Source organism: Atractosteus spatula, chromosome 12 (genome assembly GCF_055471065.1).
Source record: "Atractosteus spatula isolate fAtrSpa1 chromosome 12, fAtrSpa1.hap1, whole genome shotgun sequence".
NCBI lineage: Eukaryota > Metazoa > Chordata > Actinopteri > Semionotiformes > Lepisosteidae > Atractosteus > Atractosteus spatula.
Window position 1 is genome coordinate 24009545 of NC_142717.1, and position 27802 is coordinate 24037346.

Sequence of the window (27802 nt, forward strand, 5' to 3'; positions counted from 1 at the left end):
CCAGTTTCTTCCCACACACCAAAGACATACTGAAAGGTTCATTCTTCTGAGAAAACTGGCTCTGGTGGCGTGTGTGCTTGTCTGTGGCTGTGTGTGCCCTGCGCTGGACTGGCGTTCTGTCCAGGTTGTATCCTGCCCAGTACCTGTTGCTGGAATTGGTTCCAGATCCCCTGCGACCCCTTAATTAGATAAAGTGGTTAGAATATGGATGGTTGGATGAATACTCTTTCTTTTCCTCTAATCTTGATCATACAGTAATTTGATGGAAAGGTCTTGGCTCACTGCTGAAACATAGAGTTTATTTTCTTCCCCCCTCAGCATGGAAGGAACCTTTACCCTTCATTTAAAAACTAGACTGGGACCTGCTGCTAAAGTTGTCACAGAGTGCCCCAAGTCCAACAAACTGTGATTGCTAACAAGGTGGAGAGGGGAAGGGATTTTCTTTTAAGTGAACAATTGCTGTAAAATGCCAGCAATTCAAGCCCTCATTGTATTTTTAATTTAATTTTCACGTGAATCAATGTTTGTCACTGATTCTTCTCTGGCTTCATGCAAGAAAACATCCTTGGATCAATTTGCTGCTAGCTGCCCAATGGGCTCAGTGGGCTGAATGTCCTCCTTTCATTTGTAACACTTCTTACATTTCTTTTTTAAAAACTTTTTATTTAATGATGCAAGAATTTACAAATAAAACACATACAACACAAAGAAAAATAATTTGCAGCTTTCATCTTTCATGTTTTGATTATATTATTTTTTATATAACGAGCTATTTACTTTATGCCAGCAAGGATGGGAGGTTGCATTTAGATACATGATCAGCTTAAATATAACAAATAACCAACAATCTAGTCACTGTTCCATTCTCTTTCATCTCAATGGGGCCACAAACCCCAATCCAGGCTGGCCAGTATCTGCTAAACCTTTCTGCTTGTAACCTTAAGAGAAAAGGGGATCTTTCCCATTATATGAATCTCTTTTTCTGATATCCCTTTATCAGCTTCTTTTCAGGAAGAACTTTCTGGAGACAGCACAGTGACTGTTGTGTTCTGGACCACGTGCGCATCTACTGTGCAGCAGGTTCAGTGGAAGTACAGCACTTGACAAACCGTTCTAATGGGGGATAAGAGCATCAGACAGCTAGGCTGGAAGAGTTGATCTCATTCCGCAGTAACTCCCTGGAGAGCGAAGGGTTAAAGGAAGGGATGTTGAGGTGGGGGTGGAGCACTGCTGCTGGGCTTGCCTGTGCTCTGCAGCATTAACTGGAAATGTAAGGCCTTTTCTTTCTTTATTTTTTTAAGTCTCTCGCAGGCATCTTCTCCAGCTCTCCGCAGTGCTGAATGCACATCCTGCCTTCACCAATAGGGCCGAGGCAGGGACAAAAACAGAGGAGAAATCTGCTGACATCACAGATCGTGTTCCAGTCACAGCCTGGGAGATGCTGAGTGAGAGAGAGAGAGTGAGCAAGGGAGCGAGGGAGGGTGGGGGCCAGGGAGAGAGAAACTGCAAGCAAGAGATTGTGAGAGGAGGAGGAGGGGGGGGGGGGGCATTGCCGAGCTGTGCTGTAATCGGAGAGAATACTGCAGCTCCCTCTCAGACTCCACACGCAGACAGCAGCGCAGCATCTCTGCAGAGTGCGAACACTGGGGAGAGGCAGGGAGTCGTGCACGCACGCACACACACACAAATGCGGAGAAGGCTGCTGGCCAGGGCTTGAGGATCAATGTCTTAGGAACCGGTAAAAAGCCCGGCGCATCTGACACCACCTATTCTGCAGAGCTGCCCTCAGTCTGAGCACTTGTGTGATTGCTGGGCTGCTGCAGCCTCAGGGAGCCATGCCAGGGGAGGCAGCCCGCAGCTCGGTGCCCACACCTGGCCTGCCGGAGGGTGAGGCGACAGACAGCGGCATCCCCGGACCAGGTGAGTGAAAGCGAGGGACGGGACAGAGGCAGGGAGGGGTTCGGGGCCGAAAATGCAGACAGAACAATGGCGGAAGGAAGGCTGGGGGAGAGAGGGAGAGGCTAGCCGGAGAGAGGGTTGTCTGACTGGGCCCGGCTGAGGCAAGGATGGAGAACGGAGAGGCTGGGTAAGCAAAGCAAGAGAAAGAGAACATAATAGTTGAACAGAGGCCATGTGAGATGATTGTCCTTTGCTACGGGGAATGACGAAGCCATCAAAACAGATCCCCCCACCCCCCAGCAACCCCTAATTACTGTATTGTGCTGTGAATTAGAGCGTAGAGCAGCACTGCATGGTGCAGAAATGGCGCCTCCTCTGCTGCGAGATGCCAGGGGCATGACACAGCACTGGCACACTGCACCTCATGTGCTCTGGAAAGGGGGGCAGCAGACAAGGAGGTCAGACAGGACACTGTGACACCTGGCCAGCGCGAGCAGACTGGTCACTCCCGCGTCCTGAGCGAGAGATTTGTGTCCTTGCTCACAGTCATGCCTTCATGCGTCTGCAGTCCGTAGCGTCTTGCTGGTGCACTTTGTCACTTTTATCACGGCTGATGCCGAACAATGAAATACGAAACATTTTATATACTGTATATATAAATGTTTGCCAGTTACATAAAATGTCAGACTAAAAAATGGGTTTCAAAATGCATAATTGATTAATTCATGTCGCTTGACTCGTTGCGCACAAAAGCTGCCAGAGGCGATGCCGCTTGTGCTTATATAAGGTGAACTGGTATGCAGCCATGCGTTCGTTCACTGTGGAGGGAAATGTGAGTGGAGCCTGACGATGTCCCGGGCTGTTCTAGACAGGCTGTCTGGCATCTGAGGTGTGGACGGGCCGGTGCTGGAACACACCAGAGGGGCGATGGCACCTGGCGTGGAGCAGGGAATTGGTGCGCTGGCCTGCTCGGTCTGTGTCAGTCTTTGACAGTCCGGACAGGTGTACAGGCCCAGAGGGATTAAGTGTTTAACTGCCGGTTCAGCTTTATTGTCCGTGGACTCCTGGATCCCCCGTCACCCTCATACACAAGCACTTTTCTACAAACTAGTAGACACACAAACATACAAACGTTTACAAAGATGTTGGTACTGGCTTAGATCTGATTTAAGCATTTTTCTTTTTTTGTCTTGGATACTGGAAACAAGGCAGGAGAAACATGGGGATTGATGGGGCATAGATGGAAGAGGACGGAACAGACTGGGAAAGACAGGGATGGAGTGGGGGGATAGGACAGGAGAAGGAAAGGGAATTGGTGGAGAAGAACAGCTGGGCCAAAGAAGAAGTGAGAAGGTTGCACTGAGCGCCATGTGCTTCAGGGAGTCACAGGGTTAATGAACACCTTCTGTCAGGCCCAGATTGGTGCAGACCCTAGTCTGTCCCCCCAAGGGAAAAGAGAGCGCACTCTGTGAGGGGGGTCATGTCTAATTGACAGCTGTCAGACAGCCAGGGATGGGGGGTTATGCAATTCCCTTCAGACCCAGTTCAGAAAGGCTTTAGCTCCCTGACGCAGCAGAAACACTGGAACAAGGCCTGCTCTTGAACATTACATACAGGAGGATAGTTGCTATACAACAATAGCATCTCTTGTTACCTTCTGGTGTAGCTAGATGACTGTCAAAAGACCAGCTGCTTTGGAGATGTTAGCTTTTCAGGAAGGGGGGGTGAGCAGAGAGAGAAAGAGGCTGCCTTAGCCTCTATAATTGATATATTCTCTCTGACAGGGGGAAGGTCTGAGATTTTTATGCTGAGATCGAGTTTTCTTTTGAACTTGCTCTGTCACTCTATGGGTTCTCCTTGTGCAGCAGCAAGGATGACTAAGCTGTAAGATTTCCCAGAGAATTATGATCAATATGTTTGTTTTTTTTAAAGATGTAGTCCTATCAGGATATGACCTCACTGAAATGTGCTTTATGGTAGACACTCTCCAAGATGGAGTTTTAGAGCTCTGGGGATTCTATTCTAGTCATACAAAAAATGGTCATATTTCTAAAGCATCTCACAGCAATGCTAAGTATTCCAAATGTTTTAGAAATTTGAATTAAAAAATCCTATCTTCATGAAATTTAAAAGCAGAATTTGAATCGTACAAATCAAAGGTAGCTTGATTATCATACTGAAACTTTCACACTTTATACAGTGGGTATAGAAAGTCACCACCCCCTTTCAAAATGTTCACCTTGTGTTGCCCTAAAGCCCAAAAAGAAGGCAAATAAAATCAGACATTTTCCAGTTCTATTTACAAGTTGTACCTTGCAACATCCAAGTGAAAAAAAGAAAGCAAAATATCTGAAAAAAATTAAATAAAAAGTAGAATAATGGGGTTGGATAAGAGAACACCCTGAGTTAATACTTGTTGGAAGCACCTTTTGCTTGAATTACAGCCTTGACTCTGTTTGGATACATCTCTACCAACTTTGCACACCTAGAGGGAGGAATATTTGCCCATTCCTCCTTACAGAATTGTTCAAGCTCAGTCAAACTGCGTGGTGACCGTTGATAGACTGCCCTCTTCATGTCATTCCAAAGATTTTTGATGGGATTTAGGTAGGGGCTCTGACTAGGCCACTCAAGGACATTCACCTTCCTGTCCTTCAGCCACTGTATGTTTGCTTTGGCGGTGTGCTTTGGGTCATTGTCATGTTGAAAGGTGAACCATCTTCCCATTTTCAACTTCCTGGCTGAGGGCTGCAGGTTTTCTTAAAGAATTTGCCTGTATTTTGCATCATCCATCTTCCCTTCTATCCTGACAGTGCCCCAGTTCCAGCTGAAGAGAAACACCCCCACAACAGGATCCTGTTTTTTAAGGAGTGGCTTTTTTTCTTGCCACCCTGCCATACAGGCCAGATTTGTGGAGTGCTTGTGATATTGTTGTCACATGCACAAAATGACCAGTCTTTACCATAAAGGCCTGTAGCGCATTCAAAGTTGCCATCGGCCTCTTGGTAGCCTCTCTGATCAGTCTTCTTCTTGCTCGGTCATCCAGTTTGGAGGGACGGCCTGATCTAGGCAAGGTCTGGGTGGTTCCATACGCCTTCCACTTCTTAATGATGGTTTTGACTGTGCTCCATGGGATACTTAAAGCCTTTGAAATCTTTTCATGTCTACAGTATCTCCTGACTTGTGCCTTTCCAGAACTGTATCTCAAAGTTCTTTTGAAAGCACCTTTCCACTCATAGTGGAATCTTTGCTTTGAAATGCACTTCTAAGCAGTGGAATCCTCTAGAAACAGCTGCTTTTATTCTGAACTTTTCAAAATCACCACAATTGATCACAGGTGGGAACCAATTAGTTAGTGATCTGTAAGGTGATTGATTATACCCAAGCAAGTTTACAAATTGTAGGGGGGTGTTCACTTATCCAAACAAGGTATTTCACTGTTGTAATATTAATTTTCAGAATGTTTTCAAATTTTATTTTCACTTGGGTAATGTGGGTTACTGTGTCTAAATAAAAATGGAACAAGCCTAAATTAATTTGTTTTTATTTTCAGTGTCATACAGCAAAAGGTACAAATTTTGAAAGGGAGTGGTTCTATACCCACTGTAAATGGTGTCTAGTTCTATTAGGAAACATAACGCAGTTGAAAGGTCCATGTAGTAGTCATTGTTTTATGATGATAGCTAAAAATCCCTGCTTTTCTTCCAAGGAGGAAACTGTCTTGACTCAAACCAACCCAGTAAATAGCACATAAAGTTACATTCACCACTTTCTAATAATAGTTGGTTGTTTGTACTGATAAAATGGGCTGATATAATTCTACTGATACAATACTGATACACAAAACTGTTGCAAAGTCATAATCCACAATAGGGCTTCAACATGTTGCTAAACTGCCTTGACATCTGATCTAATCTAATTTCAGAATTTTTCCAAGACACAGCCTACCTATACTGATTAGGAGACATCAGTTGAAATCTCCAAGCACCTCAGTCGACCTCTAGGTGGCACTGTGACAACCAGCTTTTGGAAGAGATGTTGTTTTGAGGTCTTATATCACAAATGTTCCATGGTGCTTCTTGCAAGAATGGAAGTATTAGCTTAGGGCATGATGGCCTGAACTAAAAACAGGTTGCGAATTCTGCCATACCTTAAGAGCCACTGACATCTTTGCTCCCTGGATCCCAATAAGACTTGTGGGTTCAATGAAGGTTAAATCTGAAAATGTCTTCCAGCTGTCTGAGCTTTACCTTGTGTCCATCTGTGCTATATAGTGCAGTGTTAGGAGGAGATGGCACCACTTTCCATTGTCAGTCTTTTGTACTCTGTGCCAGAACACAACAGTCGCTTGAAAGACTCTGTTTACAAATGCCATTTGTTATATAAGAGTTGCTCGTTTGTGTATTCTCAGGGATGGACAGATGGACTCTGTTGTTCATCTTACAAACTAGCATGCATATTTCTTTTGCTGATAAAATAAAAAAAACAAGTGTACACTATACTATTGTTTTATGGCTTATCGGCAAGATAAAATTGGCTGTGTTTTTTTTACCATACTGGGAAATCAAAAACATCCAATGTATCCCCAAGGAAGAACAAAACAGCATACAGCAATATACAGTATGTACTGTACACCTCCCACCTTGTACAGCAAAATGAATAGTACCATTCAAAGGTCTCGATGTATGATCAACTAAAACATGCTGGAGAGAAATGCTCACTGTAATCCTTAGATTCACTAATATTTATGTATTTTTGAGCAGATAATAGTAACGGTACACTATGTTTAGAGAAATTAGCATATTTAATATGCAAATATCTTGTGTTGATATAAAATCAGCTCACCTCTTCTATGCAATGGGAATACCATTCCTAGTAAAGAAGGATATATCAGCACTCCTGACATCAATGCCTGCTGTTAATGATAAAAAGGAAGTAGTTGATAGTTCAGGGGTGCTAGTACTGTATATTACGGAATCTGATGATTATACTGAAGAATTAAGAATTACATTACTCTCTCTCAGCTTCTCTGGACATGTTGTTTAAAAACATTTCGAACAGTGCCGCGTATGAAAAGATCTTTCCTCTTGAAGGAGATTCTCAGTAGAAGCTGTGCAGTATGTGAACCATGCTGATCTGTCACGTCCGCTGAATCTTCCTCACAAACGGTCTCGTCCCAATTAAGCACCAGCTGGAGGCAATCTCCGCAAACACCGCTGATCTATCCCTTCGTCCAATCTGAGCACCTCACTTGTTAACACACCCTCTACTTCCCGATTTACTTAAGGCTTCTCCATTTCGCTGAACACTGTTCTGTATTGTTAGCTTCTTTGAAACTCCTTGCCTCGCATTAACACTCTCTTGCCTTTTGGGATACTCGAGCCCGGATCTTACCTTTTGACCTCAATTTTGTCTAGCACTTTGGATTTGTCTGCCTTTCTCCATTTGGATAACCTTCGGTATCGAACCAGGAATTCGCCCTCGACTATGTCTCTGCCTAATATTCTGGATTTGTCAGAAATCTTTCCTGACTCAGCTCGCCAACTCCCCATAGGGTTCTCCACTCGAAGAACAACGCAGCTTGTTACAGATCTTTGATAACTGAAGTACTGCAAGTTTTGTATTTAAAAAAAATCACTGTGCACAGTCCTTTTAACACTGAGGAAAGTGTACTATATTTTTCAGTTAAGGAAAGGTTCTGAAAAGCAACCTTTAGCTGGGTTTATATCATCATACAACTTCTTATTTAAGTGCCTTTTATAAATATGAAGCCCTACCAGTGATATCCCATTGTGTTGAATGGAAAGTGCTGTTTAGGTTTTTCGAAATGAATATTTTTAATTAGAATGTGCATGCACAACCTGGACACTTTCCTGGGTTAAAGAATATAAATAGCAACAAAACTGTGAAGGGAAAGCCAGTCCTAAAATATGTTGATTCTATAAATATTCACCCCCATTTGCTATGGCAAAACTAAATTAGTTGAGGTGAGCTTGATTACTTTGACAAATCATATGATCAGTTGAGTGGCCTCTGTCTGTGTGCATTAATTGCTGGTCATACTGAATAAATATACCTGTCTTTGTAATGTCCCTCAGTCATAGTGAAATGCAAGCAAAGATGCAGTTATGGAAACCAAGAAGATGATAATTTAGTGGTTAATGGGGCCAGTAGGAGGTGCTCACCCTGTGGTCTCTGTGGGTTCTAATGCCCCAGGATAGTTAGGACACTATACTGTAAAATGGCACTGTCCTTCAGATGAGATGTAATACTGAGGTCTTGACTCTCTGTGGTCATTAAAAAACCCAGGGTGTTTCTCAAAAAGAATAGAGTACGGGTGTTTTCCTGGCGTCCTGGCCAAATTTCCCATTGGCCCTTACCAATCATGGCCTCCTAATAATCCCCATCTATGAACTGGCTTCATCGCTCTGTTCTCCTCCCCACTGATAGCTGGTGTGTGGTGAGTGTACTGGTGCATTATCCAGGTGGGGCTGCACATTGGTGGTGGTGGAGGGGAGTCCCCATTACCTGTAAAGCGTTTTGAGTGGAGTGCCCAGAAGAGCGCTTCTTATATGTAGAGTATTATTATAGGTGTCAAAAGACACAAATCAAAAGAAAAGTATAAAAACTTCATAGATACTGAATATACCACTCAGACACTTCCAAGGTCAGGCTGGGACATTGTTGAAAGGGGATTAATACAAGAAACTGTACTTTTTTTTGACAATTGCTTTATTAAAAGATAAAATATCAAAAAACTAGTAAGGAACAACATAGCTACCGTGTCGTAGTTTATATCCATGAAAACTCAAATCTAAACCCCTTATTTCAAAGGGTGTCGTTTGTTTTTGTGTTCATAATAGCTTTCATCTTTGTGTTGGGGGCATATTTCACTTGCAAAGGTTTCTGTAGTCGAAACTGTGAGTCTGTTGTTTCTTCCTGAGGTGTCCCCTATGTACTATACATGAAATGGGAGATACCCCCAGTACATTCAGACTGTGCCTCATGGGATATAGCTTAATGTCAGCATAAACCCAAACTATTCCCAGCACATCTTGTTAATGTTAACAGTATCTTCTGAATGCAATACTGCCGCGGTAAAAAGACTTCTTAATGAAGTTGCCGCCTGTTGTTTTCATTTCTGTCACGGTCTAGAGTTGACAAAAAGAAACCGTGACACAGCCCAACCACCCGTAGGGGTGTGAGAGAGATGGCATCAATTGAAAAGGGATGCAGGTTATATTTACTGTGCCCCCCCCCACCCCCAACCCTTTTAAACCACATTAGCCAGCTGTGTGTGAGCATGAGTTTTAACATGGAGAGATGGAACTGCAGAGTGAGTGCCTGCAGCTGTTTTTCTGTCTTTTTCGGCTGCGCAGGAGCCTTCTGCTGTGTGAGTTGCTCTTCCTTCTGGTAACTGTGGGTTATTGATGGGATGCGGTGGCCGAGTACTAATTCTGGGCTGCCCATGCTTGTTGTCTCTGAGCCAAAGTAGGAAAGCGGGAGGGATTCTTTGAGCCGATGCAGCAGTGGTCCCAATATTAGCTCATCAGGGTTGTTTTAGAGGGCACGGATCAAAGGTTTTAAAATAACACGTCCATCCGTTTTCTAACCACTTTATCCAATACAAACACGGAGAGAAGCTAGGCATGATGTCACCTGGATGGGAGATCAGTCCACTGAGGGGCACACGCAGACACAGACATGCACACACTCATACCAGGGCCAGTTTTATTGAAGCCAATTAACCTACATAACAGTATGTCTTTGGACTGTTGGAGGAAACTGGAGCACCTGCAGGAAACCCATATGAACATGGTGAGAACATACAAACCCCACACAGATAGCACCCAATGTACGAAATTGAACGTAGGGCCCTAGCACTTCAAAGCAGCAATGCTAACCACTCTACCACCATGCTGTCCCAGAATAATACAATTATTTGTAATTTACGGTGTTTGGCTGATGCATTTATCAAATGCAATCTCTATTCACACCCACTTATACGGCTGGGCATTTTTCCCAGAACAATTCTAGGAAAGGACTTTCCTCAAGGCTACAACAGATGAATCTCTCCTGGGATTTTAATCCTCAGCCTTCCAGTTTGGAGTCCAGAACCCTAACTACTGCTCCACTTGATGAAGGGGTGAAAGATGAGTGGCTTGAATTTACAAACTGACTCTGCTTAGATTTGCATTCTGGGAGGCTTTGGAGAGGAAATGTTTTGTAAAGAACTCCTTTGACAAGACCTGAAAACATAAATATCCCTGCAGGGGTTGTGCCTCTGTCACAATTAGCCTTTCAAAGGGTTTACCCTATTTACAGGGCAAAGTGGTATCGATTCTAGGTTAATTGAATATGGTACATTGACAATTATTCAGTGCTTATTTTTGGAGGAGCCAGGATATGTGTTTGCAGTCCATACATCCATTGTCTAACAGCTTCATCCAATTCAGGGTCAAGTGGGAGCGGGAGCGTATCAAGGCAGGGAATGGGCACAAGGCAGGATACAACGTGGGTGGGACGCACACAGACATAAACATGCACACACCTGCAACAGGGCCAATTTTCCCAGAGCGGGAGTGTATCACGGCAGGGAATGGGCACAAGGCAGGATACAACGTGGGTGGGACGCACACAGACATAAACATGCACACACCTGCAACAGGGCCAATTTTCCCAGAAACCAATACTTTTGCTTCACTATGTCTCTGCACTGTGGGAGGAGCTTTACAAAACCCTGCAAAAACCCAGGGGTCTAGAATTGAAGCCAGGGCTCCAGAACTGGGAGGCAGCAATGCTAACCATTGCACCACTGTACCATCCTTCTCTTACAATCTATTCACATATAAAGTATATTAACATTTTCTGCACGCTAACGTGCAGCAAGAAAAGGGCACAATTGTACAACAATGTAGCACCATTATTTCAATGTCTGTCATCAGTATTGTTTAATGGATTTGGATTATAGAGTCTCAGCAAAATGTAGACCTACTGTAGGAGTACAATGAAATAAAATGGAAGTCATGTTGCTAAAGAGTGGAGCTTTGGTTGTCATCCATGAAGAGATGTTCTATTGAAAGGCTGCTTAACTGACCCAGCCACATGAGGTACATTTCTTTCCTCGTCATCAGCTCTTCTCGGTCATGTGCTCCTCACTTTATTGCACCGCAGGCTTATTGCGCTTTCCTCTCTTATCCTGATTTCTCCTGATCCCTCTCTAATGTTGTTTCTTCTTTCCTGCTCATCTGAATTCTATTCATCGCTGACTCTGTCTGCGTGTCTCTTTAAAGGGCATTGCAAATACAGACACTTATTGAGATGACAACAGAGTTTCATCTGATGATAAAGCCTTTATAAACCACATTAGCCTCAGGTCAGGCTCCCGCTGTCTGGAGCTAGAGTATGAGATTATATACAAAAAAATAAAAGTGAACCTCAGCAGATTTCACAGACTCCCAGGCAGAACGAGCTTCACCTTCCGCCTGCGCAAAAATGATCTGATCAGTAAAATTTTCTTTATAAGAGATGGGGTCCCTGGACGAATGTTGTACTGTAAACAGTACAATGCAGTATTAACCCACTTTTGTAAATAATATTGGAAAGAGCGTTGCAGTTCTGTTCACACTTGAAGGGAATTATAGTACAGGGCAGGGGTTCCTTTACCTGCCTTCACAAGGAAATCAAAGCAATTATTAAACTCATGGAAAGATGGATAGTCCACATTAGTCCAGTGATGGATAGTCCAGTGGGTGGAGTGGTGGCTCTGTGGCTAAGGATCTGTGCCTGTGGCTGGAAGGTTGCTGGTTCAAATCCTGTGGCTGGCAGAGGCATCCTACTCTGTTGGGCCCCTGAGCAAGGCCCTTAACCCCAACTGCTCCAGGGGTGCTGTACAATGGCTGACCCTGTGCTCTGATCCCAAGCTTCTCTCCTTGTCTGTGTGTCTCATGGGGAAAGCTGGGGTATGTGAAAAGATGAATTCCTAATGCTAGAAATTGTATAGGACTAATAAAGAAACATTATCGTTATTGTTATACATGTCCTGCAGACGTCTAAAAGCCACTGGAGTTGGGTGGGTTTCATTTATCCAGGGTATCATCAATTTGCTCAGCATCTGTGATCCTTGTTGTCCGGTAGACACCTCTGAACACGAAATGTAGTCCTTGAGAGCTGTATCAGTCCTCTATTTCATTTGAGCTCTGTTGTTGGTACTGAGGGTCTTGAACTGCGCAGAAAGGTTGATGGCTCAGCAGTGCCCCCGTTGCTGGAGGTCCTCTGTGCTTGTTCTGCTGCAAGCCACGTTGACATCACATTGTTTTTATTTTTAGAGGTGAGTCTTTCAATCTTTTAGGCGTAGAGTGAGTCCAAGGACTAATAAGGATTCTCCTTAACTGGATTCCATGTAGAAAGTTTCCTCTCCATCCATTCAGATACAGTACTCTCCAAGAGTATCCACGTAGGTCCTGGAGCTGAAGAAAGTTTCACAGTCAGCTTAAAGGTTAAGGCAAAATCAGAGCTGTGTGTAAGGATGTGAGGGTATTTCTGGAGTCACAGGTCCTTCTCTATCTTTTAGTGAATCTTCTAAATGATGGATATTCTTCCACAGACCTTAAACCTCTACCGAATTAAGTGGATTATAACATTACCAGTGCTATAACTATTCCATTGATCCTACCTGCTATCAATACATCGAATAATCACGGAGCTCAGCCGAGCACAAATCTGCAGCAGAGTGGAGTGAACACCTTGAAAGGGACATACAGTATTTGCATGCATGATTTGCTTTCAAGGTTAATGCTGCATAAAATATGGCGGACAGCTCTGAAGAGCAGTAAAAGAAAAATTACTCTAAGCATTGTTGTTCCTTCTTAATTGGTGCTTGTGTGCTGCTCTTAGACAAAAGTTGAAATGTGGCTTGACATTTAACCCCTGGTAGTCCCGACAGAAAAAAAATAATATCTTTTTACCAGCATTAATATAGCAGCCTTTGTGGTGTATCGGGGCTCAGTGACAGACTAATTTGCTTCATTATTTTTTCTTACAGACAGAACTGTTCTTTTCGTTTTTTTACCCAGACAGGTAGAAAATTCACAAGCTCTGTGTTTCTTTAAATGTTATTGCCTACATGAGTACGATCTCATGAGTCTTCAGTAGTCTCTGAAAGTCTTTGTTGTAACAAAGGCAGTAACTGTTCGGACAAATAGCTGCTGTTTTGTTTATTAATTAGTTGTCCTCTTTAAAGAGCTGGGCTGTCCGGCCACGTGCACTGAGACTCTGCCTGCAGAGCCCAGCAGTGCCACATCACAGCTCTCTGCAGAGGCAGTCTGACAGAAAGGTTAGCAGAGGATTTATTTTGCAGTGATGTCTAATTATAAACAAGATGATGTTTTTTTTCTACTGACTTGACAGACCAGGCAATTACTCACTTGGGGACTTCTGTCCTCTCCTATCAGAAATAATTATATCTGAAATGCACAGTAAAACACTTTAGATTGTGTTTCAATTAGAAAAGGGAGTGCATTAATGCAGACTTTCTTCAGTGTGAACAGATAAACAGTTAATGTTGTGAAAGGGACAGGATGTTCTGATGTGTTTAAGACAATGAAGGGTCCTCTGGGTCTGGTCATTTAGTTACACAGTTGATGCCCTTAATTTTCGCGTCTGTTTCATATCTTACTCCATGCCTAATCAATGCTCTCCCATCATACTTTCATAGTTATTTTACTTTAGCACTGAGGTCTGAAATCCGTCAGGTGTAAACCAATAAAGAGGTCTGATTACATGCATTATAACTTCAGGTGGTGTGAATTAAGTAACTAAGATCTCAGCTGGATAGGAACAAACAAAAACATCATGACTGGACCATGATAATGCTGTTCAGTGGTAGCACCGTTCATTTGGACAAAATCAAACAACTCATATAAACCTTTGCTCTGGTTCTGCTTATTATTATTTTTGCTAAGTGTTGTAAAGACCTGTAGTAAGAACTGTAGTAAAACAATAATCATAAGCAAATAACCATCCCATTTACCATGACTCTTTTTCTTCAGGGGACATTCTTTGAAAGCCTGAGGAACCATGGGCGCAAATTTTAATGTTAGTGAAGAGGCCACAGTAGTGACCTTATTAAGGAGGAATCCCCTTCAGGCCTATGAATCCTGCAGCACATCACTTTATTCACCTTCACGTTGTCTAATTGAACTGATTATTTACTTCTGTGATCAAAATAATGCATTACTGTTTCCAATGAAGGGCAGCACTGTGGTGAAGTGGTTAGCATTGCTGCCTTACAGCGCTGGGGCCTTGGGTTCAGTTCCCTGGGTGCTTTTTGTGTAGAGTTTGTATGTTCTTCCTTTTGAACATTCCTCCAGGTTCCTCCAGTTTTCTCCCACAGTCCAAAGACGTACTGGTAGGGAAAATTAGCTCTGGTGTGAGTGTGTGTCTGTGTGCGCCTTGCGATGGACTGGTGTCCTGTCCAGGGTGTACCCTGCCTTCTGCCCTTTGCTTGCCAAGATAGTTTCCGGCTGCCCTGTGACCCTGAATTGGATGAAGAGGTTAGAAAATAAATAGATTCAATTAAATCCTACTTTAGTTCTCTACTTTAGGGCTGGGATTAGAATTGCTTGATATCCATACCTCACATAGTAGACCGATGACTCAAACAGCCATGGGTTAATGGCCTATTCTACAAGAGTTAATGGATGTGATCTACCCATGATTCAAGATAGCATGTCACAGCTTTTCTGGACAGAAGTTCTCAGCGTACTGTTTGTAAGACTGGTGAAACATTCAACAATAAGATCCAATGTCCATGTAAAACTAAATACGTATTACAATGAAAATATATATATAGAGAGAGAAATAAGAGCTCCTCATCTTTATTGAAGTGTGGTATGGTCTTCACCAACATGCATTCTTCCACAGCTCATGTGGTTAAAACGCACTCGCACTGCATTTTCACTGAATTGTGGTGCTACATTTTTTTTCAGTATTTGCTCTTTCCAATTCCAGCCAACTCACAGCTGTTTGAGTGGGGAGCTGTGTCAGCATGCATTAGCTGCAAAGGAACAACAGTTAATTCCATACTGAAAAAAAAAGGGAAACACAACATTTTGGCTGTTGAGCCTTCTTCAAGTGTGAGGCACTGTGGACTGAATCATGATAAAGCAAAACAGATAACTGATGCTACTGTACATATAAAAGAGAAAACAGATAACTGATACTACATATAAAAGAGTGAAAAGCACATTTCAGGATTCTTTCAAAATTGAGCTTTGACAGAATCACTTAAAACATGGCAAAACAGAATTCTGCTGAGCTGCTGTACTATTGTTAAAAAATGTTGTGATGTTTTTACATTGGTTTAGTCTGAGGTCATCACTGCATTCCTAACAGGCTCTTATTCTCTAGGTAAGTGATCTAGAGGGATTTCAGTGGGTTTTATTGGATATTCCCCTGGGAAGATATGTTTTAAGAGAGTGATGCACATTTTCTGGTGCTTTCTACATGGTTGTTGGTATGACCTTTCTTGTCAGTGTGGTTTAATATTTTATAGCCTGGCATTTAGCTGACATTATTAGAAGATAAACAAGACAAGGGGGAGAGAGGAGGAAAGAATTGAATGTGGGAAAGTAACACAGAGAAAATTAGCATGTCCACAAAAAGGATTGCCTCTTTTTTCACCCACTGCTGTTTAAAGTTCAAACTGAAGTATCCTCTTCTTCAAAATCTCTTTACATTAAGAATAGTTTTTAATGGGCAGCTGAAATCAAGGCTCTTATTAAACAGTGTGTTTGAGCTACACTATAATCACATCCATGTCCATTTTTCCAGAAAACAGTCTTTGACTCTGTTAGCAATTGTTTTATTTTTCCTGAACAGCACCTGATTATTATTTGAATATCTGCTTTGCTTTGAATTGGACTAAACAGATCAGAAGGCAAAGAAACTTAGGTGCTGAACAGAGTGAGAGAGAGTTAAAAAAGATCACAGATTGCTGGGGGACCGGGACACAGGGTATCTCTTACAGAAGGTGCACAAGCAGCTGTGATATTTGACATGTTAAGAGACTGTAAGCCTTAGTGGATAGAGTGAAGAGAAGAAAAATAAGGTGAGAGAACCAGAGGAAATAAAAATGTGAATAGATGGTTGTCACTGAAAATTAAAACAAAGTTGTTGATTGAAAAGAAAACTTAAACCTGAAACCAGTTTGACCTCCCAGTTATCATTGAAACCAGGGGGCAGTTTGCCTACAATTTGAAGAGATTAAAAGTACAGCTTTATCACCAGATTTTTGGTTGTTTTAAAATGTGCGGTACTTTGTGTCTTTGTCTAAATTATAGTTGTGTTTCTACTTGCATGATGAAGTGTTACATCATTGCTAACCCCTCTCAGGATCTAACTGTCTCTGTATTTCCTCTCTTTCAGATATGACCAGGCATTCCTCCAGTTCCTCAGCCTCCACTCCCAGCGACTGTGCCTCCACCCCCTCCCCCCTCACCCCCCCACAGCTCTCCCCAGCAGGCAGCCCCGAGTGTTCCTCCCCCTTTGGTCCGCGGCTGCCCAGGGCCAAGCAGAACTTCTCAGCTCTGCGCCCCCCGCCAGAGGGGGCGAGCTGTGATAGGACCCCTGATGGGAGGCTTGTCAGCATTGGGAGGGCAGCAGGCAAGTATGGCAGGGGGCCATGCAAGCGCGGGTACCAGCCTGTGAAGATGGAACGCATCAAGGTCCTGACCGGAACAGAGATCGAGAGTGACTACAAGGAACCGGAGATACTGGACACTCGGGTAGTGATGGGGGAGGAAGCCTTACTACGCAACATGGAAGCACAGGGAGATAGGGTAATGAACAAGAAGACAGAAGATGAAGGAGCCAGTCCAGAAGATTGCCCTCTTCTACCCTCCTCAGCCCCTGAAGAGATTCAGGAGAGACCTAATGAGGAGGCACAGTTGGACACAGGTCAGGATAGTTCCTCCGTCTCCCAGGAAGACAATCCAGCACTCCAAATGGAGCTAGCCAAGGACCCTGTAAGCCTCCTCCCTTCTTCCATTCAGGAACCTACAGCTATGGATGCTGGGATGGCTGATAGTGACCCTCTTGTGGGAGAAGAGGGGTCTGAGAAGACGCCGTCTCAGGATGAAGTGCCTTCCTTGTCATTTTCACAGCCCACCTATATGGCTGAGTGCCAGGAGCCGGACCACCAGCTATTGGGGTCTACCCACAGCTTAGATCCTGACCTCTACTTCACTGCCCCCTCCACCCCCATCAAGATGGTCTATTCTCAACATGTCAAGCAGCAGTGGTTCCCTGGGTCACCCACCCCTGAGTCTCCACCTGATGAGTCCCCTGACCTGGCAGAGAGCGAAGGGCTCTGTTCTCCTCCAACCTCCCCCTCGGGCTCCTATATCACAGCAGAGGGGGGAAGTTGGACCTCATCCTGCACATCCAACACCTCCCCTTCTTGTTCCCCAAACCTCATCACAGAGGGAGAGCTGCAGGAGGCCCCTGCCTGTTATGTGGAATCTCTCTCAGAGATCGGGGATGAGCTGGGAGAGGAGAGGCATGGTGCAGACAAATCTGAAGGGCTGGGGCTGGTGGAAAACATTGGCTTTGTGGAGGGCAGGGAGAGGCTGAAGAGGGAGACATGCCGCCCCAGCTGGGTGACCGAAGACATTTCCCCTCAAAGGAGTAGCAGTGGGAGGAGTACTACTTCTGGAGAAGAGGAAGGAGAGGAATCTGAAGGTTCCTTGGAGCCAGCAGAGGTGCTGGAGCCCACAGAACTCACTGCAGATGAGGATCTTGACCAAGACCAGGATTTGGACTTGGATGCCTGTGTTGCAGAGCATTTTGCCACTCTGAATGCTCCTCTCGGTCCTGAAGAAGACATTTCCACAGAGCTGGTCTCCTCTTTCCCTTTTGCGCAGCATCGGTTAGCTGCCGCAGATGCTGGAAGTCTCACCCCAGCTACCTGTTCTTCGGAGGTTTCTGACACTGATAACAACAGTCCCTGTGGAGAAATGTCCATCCTGGAGTTTCCTGGCCCCTGTGGAGAGGGCGGCCTGGAGGATGAGAGGATGATCCCTGCTTCCCTCCTGCCTTTCCATGCCAGTCTGATCTTCCAGGCAGACTCCATGGAGATCACACTGTTCCCCACTGAGGATGGGCCAGGAAACGATGTGGATGCCTATGCAGCAGGGGAGGAGGAAGGTGATGTGGATGAAGGTGATGATGAGGAAGAGGAAGAGGAGGAGGAAGTAGAAGAAGAAGGGAAGTGTGTTGAAGACGTCAATGAGGAAGACACTTCAGCCTCCTTCCTCAACTCCCTCTCCGAAAATTCCATCAATGAAGGTGTGGATGAGTCTTTTGCTTTCCAAGATGACACAGAGGAGTCCATTGACTCAGCCTCCTACAACGGGGATGAGGATGAGAGGCTGTATAGTACTGAGAGGCATGCTGAGTTATCACAGCACTTCCCTGGCCCTGATGATCCAGCAGAGGAAACACAACCCAAAGAACATGACTCTTCCAACTCTGGCAGTGGGAGTGAGAGTGAGAGTGAAATGGAGATTTCCTCTGGGTCTTCTGATGCAGAGCATGAGCAGAAGGAGAAGTGTCCTGCCCCTCAATCCAGTCCAGGAGCATCCTTTTCTTCAAAACACCCTGAAGTCCAGGAGGTCATTGAAAGACCAGAAGAAACCTTGACAGACCAGCCTTTGGAAAATGTAGAAGAAGTGAGAGAGGGAGGCCCAGCCCAGAACATTTTCCTGGAAAGTGAAACAGAAGAACAGTGTGTAGACTCCATTATCACAGTCACTGAGGAACCTGCTGATGCAGCTTACCAAAAGTCTTTGCAGGTAGGAGTTGTGGAGTTAGTGGAGCATGATGATGTGGACAATAACATCCAGATAGAAGAGCCTGTTGTGATTTCTGGACAAAGCAACATAACAATATATCCACAGGAAAGCCAAATGGTAACAGAAAGAGATGTTCTGGCTGATGAGACAGCTCTTGATGCTGAATTAGCTGATCAGGAAAATGCCAACAGCATAGAGTATAATGACTTAAAAGTAAGTCTGGATGGTACAGCTACCAATGATCTCAATAAAGGAGTCCCTCCAATATCTTATCCCAAAGATGACCAGAGCTCCAGTAATATTCCTGTTTCAGAAACCCCTGAAATTCCCACTGATGTCCCTGATAACCTAGCTGTCACAGCATCAGATGTGTTAATCTCTGAATCCTCTCTTGACCAGGATAATCTGACCGAGAACCATCCTTGTACTGATGAAATTAGCTTAGATCCTCTTTACGTCTCCAGTGCTGTTTATAGCATGTTAGCCATTTCACCAAAGAAGGAAAACTCTGAAACCAATGTCTCAGGAAGAGGAACTACACCTGAATTGTGGGAGTCTGGAGTGCCTGTCTCCTTAGAAGAATGCTGTGAGTATGAGGCTGAAAATTTGCTGACATGTTCAATGGCAGGCCAAGTGATTAATGAACCTGTTGTCACTCCAAATATTGAGCCAAAGGATACTACCCCTGCTGATCTTGAGGCCAACAATAACTGCCTTGTAAATAGCAAGAATAGTGAACTTCTTGAAGATACATTATTGGATAACTCTGATACTGGTGTGTTGGAGTCCAATCTGTCCAACTGGAAATCACTAGAAGAGATTTCTGAAGCTGGAGGAGGGGAAGATGGAAGTTCTCAGTTTCCAGAAGATGATAACTGTAACCTCCTGGGCTCCATTCTTGAAACAGCAGAGGGCAATGTCCCCCAGCACATCTTACCTGTAGTAGGAGAGGAGACTTGTGAATTGAACAATACAGATGAAAACCAAATGCCACCCAAATCAGTAGATGATCCCAACTATTTGCAATTTAATATTCTTTCTGAAGATGAAAACAAGGATGCTAAAGACCACACCTATGCTGATTTAGCACAAGATAATCCAAGTGTCCCAGGGGAATCAGCATTATCAAATGTATCCATCTTAGAAGAGAATCCTGAGGATACTGAACACAAAGTGGTTACAAACCAGTCTGTAAGAGGATCACTGCAGACTGAAGATGCCACTCAGGATCTCTGTGAACCTCAACCTGTCTCTTCAAATTCTCTCCCAGAGGAGGTCTCCACAAGTGCACTATCTCTAGCAAGTGAAACTCAAGTCAATTGTTATCCAGAGAAGGTTCCAGATCTTGAAAAGTCAGACACCACAGGTTCTCCAGGAGGGGGGTATTCTGTTGAGCAAAACACCACACTAGGAGACATACAAGTTTCTAAAAATGAGAATGTGACAAAGAACGAAGAAGGTCCCAGTAGCATCAAATCTGAACATGCATTCACTTTGGTTAGTGGTTCTTTTGGATCCTTCATTCCTAGACAAGTCTCTTCTAAATATAAGCCAGAGGAAGCCCTTTGCCCTATCTCACCTTTAGAAATCATGGATTCTGTAGGCAAAAATAAAGCAAAGACAACAGAGTCTGAGACTGAAAACTCAACAGATGAGAAGTCTGATGAAAAGACAGATGAAAAGAGAGAGGATCCTGTTGAACAGGAAAATATTCTTCAATCACTACACCACTCTGAGCAGGTAACTTGTTCCGAAAGAGAGAGGGGTGGAGAAATCGACAAAGACCTTGATCTTCAGGAAGAGGAAGAGCAGCAAAAACAGAATGAAGATCCTGTGGATAATAATCATGTCAGTGAACCAAAGAGTGAAGGTGCCTTTGAAGAAAATGAGAGCACAGATGTCGAAATTGATGCTTGCATCTCTGAGGAAACTATCACACCCATTGAAAACATGGGTTCCCTTCTGACAGAGAGCGAACAGAAGGCAGAATTAAACTCTCTTTCTCAAGGGAAAGATTACAAGCTTAATGAAGATGTTATAACAAGTACTGAGAAAGCAAGCATTGGTCCCATAGAGGACAGTTTCTTTGAGAAGGTGACCAGTGAGCAATCAAATAGTATTCCTTCTGATGAGCAGGAAAATGCATCTCAAAGTTCTGACAAAATAAAGGGATCTGACAATGATAAACAGGAAATACACAGTGAACCTGAAAGGAGTGTCAGCCCAATTAAAACAACTGAATGCCACAGGGATAAAGACAAAGGACTTGATACAACTTTTACAGAAGCTGATTCCAGCACACCAGACAACTCTTTGAAGCTGGAGTGTACTATTCAGAAGAAAGAGGGAAATATTGCTGAGGTGGTAGGTATAGATGTGTTACAAGAAAATATATCTTCTAGTGAAAGTGATCATGAAAAGGAATTAACTGACCCTGGTATTAGTACACTACAAGAGAACAAGGACACATCAGACCTGACTGTTAGCGAGGGTGGGGTCATAGAGGCATCTAAGAAAGAAGATGAGGTCGAGATAAATAGTTCTTCTAATCTCACAGAAAGCTTTGAAGCTGTAGAAAAAACAGACAAGCCTATTGTCTGTTCTCCTACTTCACAGAATGATGCACCTGCATGCTGCGGGGAAGAACTGGGATCCAACAGTCAGATATGCAGTAGCACAACAGAAGAGTTCAATCCACCTATTTGCATAAGCCTGTCAGGAAAAGAACAAGTTGCAGAATCCCCTGTGCCCACCTCAGTGCAAGAGGAAGAGAAGCCAAGCCCATCTATCTCTGAGATACCAGATGAAAACATGTTGGATGCTTGCAATGCCGAGGAAAGAAAATGCCAGATCGAAGGGATGAGGGACATCAATGACAATCATGTTGATGACAGCCAAAATGCTCTAGACGAACACAGTGAAACATCTCCTTTGAGTACCTCACCAGATAATCAAGAGCCCTGTGAAGAGCTTTGCATCCCTGTCCAGGAATCCCAGTCTGTGCCTTTGTGTACCCCACTGCAATCCCTCCCTGATTGTCCATCCCAGATACCCATGAACACTCATCTGTGCTGTCCTGATTTCTCCAGCCCAATTCCATTTCCCAGTCAGCTATCCACCAAGTCTGTGTCAGGACCAGGGCAGCTCTCTTTAGTCCCTGTTCTGGACACACACACAGACCTGCAGATATCGGCTCACTACTCGCAGGACAAGAAGACAGGTAACATTCTAAATCATATCCACCTCACTTTCATTTTCACATTTTCATGGTGTAGCTTATAATGTTAAATGGTCAAATCCTAACATCTTTGCATAGATATAGTTTATTGAAAAATGTATAACTTCCTAGTAGAAGGGAAACAATATTTCCTTCAAAAGCATATCTGCATATCTGCAAATGGGTGGTTAAAATGTTTTGTGGCTAAAGCAGAAAAGAACAACAGAATCCACTGCAGATGCAGATACATATAGTTCCATGAAAGAAGTTCCTTTGGTTGCTTGTAGGTAATTCATACGAAGATCTCAGCAGCCATTTTTTGAAGAAAGCCATGAGATCTCATTCAGCAATATGGCTGTGTAGCTTTTTTCAGAGTCCCATAACCCTTTGTGCCTCAGTCTCAAATGGATTTCCTCCTATTTTCTTTCTTAGACTACTGTAGTTTATAAGGAACAAGTAATAAGTTTATTCTATGCTGAAAAGAGAAGAAAGAAAACACAACGTTTCAGCCGTGGAGCTTGTTCCTTTGCAGCCTACGCATGCTGACGCAGCAACCCACCTGAACTACTGTAGTTTATGTTTTACTGCTGAATCTATTCAAAAGCACAAGATTTTAATTGCATTGTCCCATGTGCTAGACAGCAGTGTGGACTAGGTCAGATCAGGGCTCAGGACTCATAATCGGAAAGTTGTGGGTTTAAGTCCCACGTGTGACCCAGCTGTTGTATTTGTGTGTTGTATTGTGTTGGTGCTTCACTAGGATTGCTTTAGTAAAATGTTCAGTTGTATAAATAAGTCAGTTTGGTAAATGTGGCATTGATAAAAGCATATTATTATTGTAATATAGTCATCATAGTTTTTAAATTAGTGCACACTGAGTAAAAAGAATTTGATTAAAAATGTTAGATGTGTTCTCTCACATCATAAAGCGTAATGCTCCATTGTCTGTATTCAATATCCAGCACTGTACTTTTTCCTGTATCACAAAAAAATAAACAACCCTCACAATTTGAGGTGAGACAGATTCAAGATGATATGAAGTTGTGGTATCCTCTGAGATCCCAAATTTACTTTTATGCGTCCTTAATTCTCTAATGTTCTGTAATTCTGTTTTTTCCCCTTCTCAGCCAGTTCAGCAGTGGACAGCGACCTCAGTGTGGATCAGCTGGACTATTGCATGGAAACTCCCTGCAAGTCTCTCACCCAGACGGACTCAGTCCCTGGTCGGAGGGTAGGGAGACAGTGTGGTTCATCCCACACGGACTCCAGCTCATCCAGCGAGAGGGAGCTCCTGTCTCCCTGCCAGAAGAACTCCCCTGTTCCAGCCCCTCATGCTGCAGCAGCTGAGCCCGAGAGATTCCAGGACAGGTTGCCACGCTGCCCCATGTCCTATAGCCACAAAGGTACTTCACCCCCTGCAGCCTAGGCACAGGAACGTGTTCAATAAGCACAATAAGCACACACGCATGGACTTTATGTTTGGAATATACTGTAGTTAGTCACGTGGATTGATACTTCATTGTTCTCTATATCCCCACTCCACTGGGAAAACTGTAGATCCAAAACATAGTGTTTAATTCAACTTTAAAAATAGTTCTTAGCAACATGCCATCCTGGGTTTAAGTTCAAAACAGTGAATTGATCCCCTTTTAATGGAAACAGTTTCTGACTTGCATCTAGCGAGAAATCACATGTGCCTGAATCTAGTACACCATCTCTATATACTGTACAAATGTGCTGTTTTCTAATATGTCTAAATAACGTACACATTGTAAATGCATTTGCCAAAGGTCACATTTTACATTTAAAGACTTTTTGTTTGTGGTGCATTGATAGCTAGTTCTGAATTGCCTATCTGACAGTGTTATTTCATTTTCAAGTACTCAAACCTAACATTTAGTCTGAACTGTTGAACACTTGTCTTTACATATTTATTCATGTTGATTTCGTCTCCTCTTAATTTCTTCTTGAAGTATGAGTCTCATTGGCAGTGAAGGAAAATAATGTGGGCATCTGCTGTACAGATTCTTCTTGAAATAATAGCATGCATTCTGTTGTGTGTGCTGCCTGTGTATGTGTGCACTAGTGTGCAGACAGTGCATGTCTGCAGTGTTATTCCTGTTAGTAAACCGACACTGTTTATTTATCTGTAGGCTCCTGCAATGACTCAGAGAGTGATGACTCTGTGCCTGACCTGGAAGAGCCAGACAACCACCCTCTGCAGCCTGCAGACACACAGGTGAATTCCAGGAGTGCTATGAGCACTGAAATGTCTTCAATTGGATCATTGTAGAGCATTTCGAAATCTCCTCAATGCGGAGAGTTATTCAACCAAACACATCAATAGATCATTAGCAGCAGTAATATTATTGATAAACTATGAGAGGTGCAAACAAGCTTTGAGGAACTCCATGGCTTTGTATCCACAGATCCTCTGCAGTTTAAACAGGAAAGAATTCCTTTATGAATTAACTCAGTCCATCACTGGCTATTTTACTACCAAAAATCATTAGAGATAAAAAATCTCTGAAATGCCGAGACCCATTTGCTTTTGCACCAGCAGCAAATCTTTTCTTTTCAAAATAAGATAAGATACAGTGGATCATGCATCAGTGTTCCATTCACACCAGTAGTGAATTAGTTACAGAAATATTCAGCACCACAGACAGCTCACGCAGTCCCGGTAACAGTTCAGCACCATGGACAGCTGACAGCCTTACCCGGCAGACAGTCCTCGCACACACAGATATTTAGTCCTTCACAGAGCTAAATGCAGAAGTGTAGACAGTATAGAACATTAAATAAAGACAGAACATGCCCAGAGCTCACAGAAGCAAATATATCTTTCTAAGAAAATAGTTTATCTATAGATTTTTCTTTTCCCTTTTAAGAAGAATGAGCTTTGTGGATTTGAATGTATTTTGAAAACTACTGATTTCTGAAAGTCAGGAAGATTAAATAATATGCAGCAAAGCTCACCTACAATTTCAAACAAAAAGCTCTGCTCTATTATTAAGGTCATTTTTACTAGCTCTAAAGAAGGATATAGAAAAGGAATGCATAGTAGTTATGTTTTTAAAGTAAAGGAAGGAAGGTTGAGCAGATAAAGGTTAAGTGCATTCTAGTATTCTTTACAGAACACTCACTGAACACTATTCACTTCCTTTTTAACATGTCTCCCTTTCTCCCTGTCCATTTATCACTCTCTTTTCCCCTGTCTCTTCCTCTGCCTACTTCATCTCTCTTTCAGTCCCAGCTCTCTCCCTCTGCTCCTTCAGGAGATGACTCCATGAACAAGGCAAAGCAGAGCCGCAGTGAGAAAAAGGCACGCAAGGTAAGAGACAGAGCTGGACAAAGAAACCAGCACTCAAACGCCAGTGAATCACAGGCAGAGCTAATCGAAAACAGAGCTACAATACTACAGACCTTACAACATGCATAACATCATGAAACCTTGTGAAAATGCACACAGCCTGTCTTTCTAACAACTGCTGTTTGTGTTTCCTCTTCATTGCCATGCTTCTGTGTGCTGTTCTCCCTTCCAGGCCATGTCTAAGCTGGGGCTGAGACAGATCCACGGAGTAACCCGTATAACCATCCGCAAGTCCAAGAACATCCTGTTTGTCATCACAAGACCCGACGTCTTCAAGAGCCCGGCCTCTGACATCTACATTGTATTCGGGGAGGCCAAGGTCAGGCCCCATGGCTTCAGGATAAGGAACATACCAGCAGTCCCATTCTACCAAATTCTTTTAGTCTACTGTCCATTTGGACCCCAATCAATAACCATGTACTTCCCCAGTCCTGAAAGCACACAACATTTCAAATATATACAATTCTCTAGGTAATTTTATGTTAGGAATAGTGACATGGTTCAACACGTTTTCAACACTCATCATCTGTCCTCAGTATTTTCAGTAAGTGCTAGTAGCAATAGACAATAAGCAAAAAGGTTTGCTGTTCCAGGTGTTCTAGGAAGCTGGTTTGTAATATTTTACCTTCACCTATATTTCAGCCCAACCTGTGTCTTTGCCAATACCTGTAGTGTGCTTGTTCAGTTAAATGTGTTTTTCCGCCACAAGACTATTTCCACACATTTTCTTCAAATACACAAGGAAAAATCTGAACCTGGCAGTAGGACGGGTTTTAATTCTGATCCCTCTTGAAGATGAATGCTGCCTTAAGTCAGATGTCTATTGTTGGTGTTGTGTTACTGCATCTCTATTTGAAGCCAGAAGACCTGGGTTAATACTGTGCCTAGGACTGAGCAAGAGTCATCTCTTGTTGACTGAGTCGACAAGTGATGTCCAGAGTGATGTCTCAATGTCCAGATTTAAACTGTTCACTGTTCTGTTTTTAAAGACAACCAGTGCGCCTCCATTGTGTGCAGCTGACAGTGTTTATTCTGTGTGCCGCAGATTGAGGACCTTTCCCAGCAGGTGCACAAGGCAGCCGCAGAGAAGTTCAAGGTGCCACTGGAGCCGTCACCCCTCATCACGGAGAGCGCCCCCAGCCTGAGCATCAAAGAGGAGAGCGAGGACGAAGAGGAGGTACCAGAGGCACACGACTTCCCTTCCTCAAAGCTTCGCTTTTATCATATAATAGTGCAGTCATGTCTCTGACAGCTTCTTTAAAAAGTACAAGATCACTAGTGATTTTCCGCCTTAAATGCACAACAATTTGGAGCTGCCAGTGTTTCAACTCACTGTTTATACCTTATACCACACCAGTCCGGGAGAGATGAGATCAACAGGCAAGCATCTTCAAAAGTATGCATTGTCAAGACGATTCCTCTCAAACTGAGAGCTCAGACAGCAGTGCGGCTTTTGGGGTCACATTAAAAACTCCTAATTTTCCCAATAACAAACCAATACGCATGTAATGCTACGAGACGTTTCTCTTTCCAAAAGCAAATGTGAAGCCAAAAGCAGAATTTTCCTGGATACGGCCTAGAATTCGCAAAAATCTTACCAGACACTTCTCTCTGTCTTTTTACATTTCTGCTCTGCCCTTTTAACCTTCCCTTGCTCCTCTTCTCATTCTGTGCCTCCACACCCATCGTCTTTCCACTTCTCTTTTTCCCCACTGTCTCTCTGCCGCCCCCCTCCCCAGGTGGATGAGACGGGTCTGGAAGTGCGAGATATCGAGCTTGTGATGGCCCAAGCCAACGTGTCCCGTGCCAAGGCAGTCCGCGCACTGCGGCACAACAAGAACGACATTGTCAATGCCATCATGGTAAGAGCCGGCGTGCTGAACTGCCCTCTGTCAACTATTTCTCAGGACCACCGCTGTGAGAGAGTGATGGTGGACTGGTTAATGGTGTGTGAGAGATGTACTCCAATTGTATGAGTATGACAGTGCTCATGGTCCACATTGATGACCTGTTCAAAGTACTGTGGTATTATCATGGTGGGTCCTTATCAGCCACAGTGAGTGAGGCATGAGTCTTTTGATATTGAAATCAACAATGTGTTGCCTCTTCACAACCTTGACCCCCTTCTCTCTGCTCTTATCTGCAGGAGCTGACCATGTAGGAGAAAAGAGGCTTTGTCTGTACCTGCACAGTGAACCACAGCTCATAAACACTATAGGCTCCACTGCATTGCTGCTACCTTGCATCCCTATACAAGCTCAATAAACCCGTCTGTTATAACCAGCCCAGTTGTTCAGTTGGTTTGTTCACAGTGCTCACAGGCTGCAGGACAACCCTTCACCTGTTTCAGGTCTTGAGTGATTATTCAGAGGCTTCTTGACATTGTTTTAACTGCCCTCTGTAGGAAATCTGCCCACCCCTGACACAACAGCACCTTATTTTCTTCAATTCATTCATACA

At 43.6% G+C, this 27802-nt stretch overlaps 1 protein-coding gene across 2 annotated transcripts; it reads left to right on the forward strand.

Annotated features, from left to right (window-relative positions):
* Window positions 1-1559: 1559 nt before the first annotated feature.
* On the forward strand, window positions 1560-27625 carry nacad (NAC alpha domain containing). 2 transcript variants are annotated; one of them, XM_088929221.1, is made up of 9 exons: window positions 1560-1920; window positions 16327-21972; window positions 23097-23372; window positions 24123-24208; window positions 25220-25303; window positions 25515-25661; window positions 26388-26519; window positions 27082-27204; window positions 27489-27625. In XM_088929221.1, exons 1-9 carry the CDS (start codon window positions 1836-1838, stop codon window positions 27501-27503), a joined length of 6594 nt encoding a protein of 2197 aa, XP_088785347.1. In that variant the 5' UTR covers window positions 1560-1835; the 3' UTR covers window positions 27504-27625. The 2 variants fall into 2 exon arrangements, with proteins under 2 accessions (XP_088785347.1, XP_088785348.1); XM_088929222.1 differs by having other exon boundaries at window positions 25226-25303.
* Window positions 27626-27802: the final 177 nt, after the last annotated feature.

Coding starts and splice junctions, on each gene's coding strand:
- nacad (XM_088929221.1), top strand. CDS start 1,836: ATGCCAGGGGAGGCAGCCCGCAGCTCGGTGCCCACACCTGGCCTGCCG. Junction 24,209..25,219: donor TGCAGCCTGCAGACACACAG/GTGAATTCCAGG, acceptor TCTCTCTTTCAG/TCCCAGCTCTCTCCCTCTGC. Junction 25,304..25,514: donor GTGAGAAAAAGGCACGCAAG/GTAAGAGACAGA, acceptor TCTCCCTTCCAG/GCCATGTCTAAGCTGGGGCT.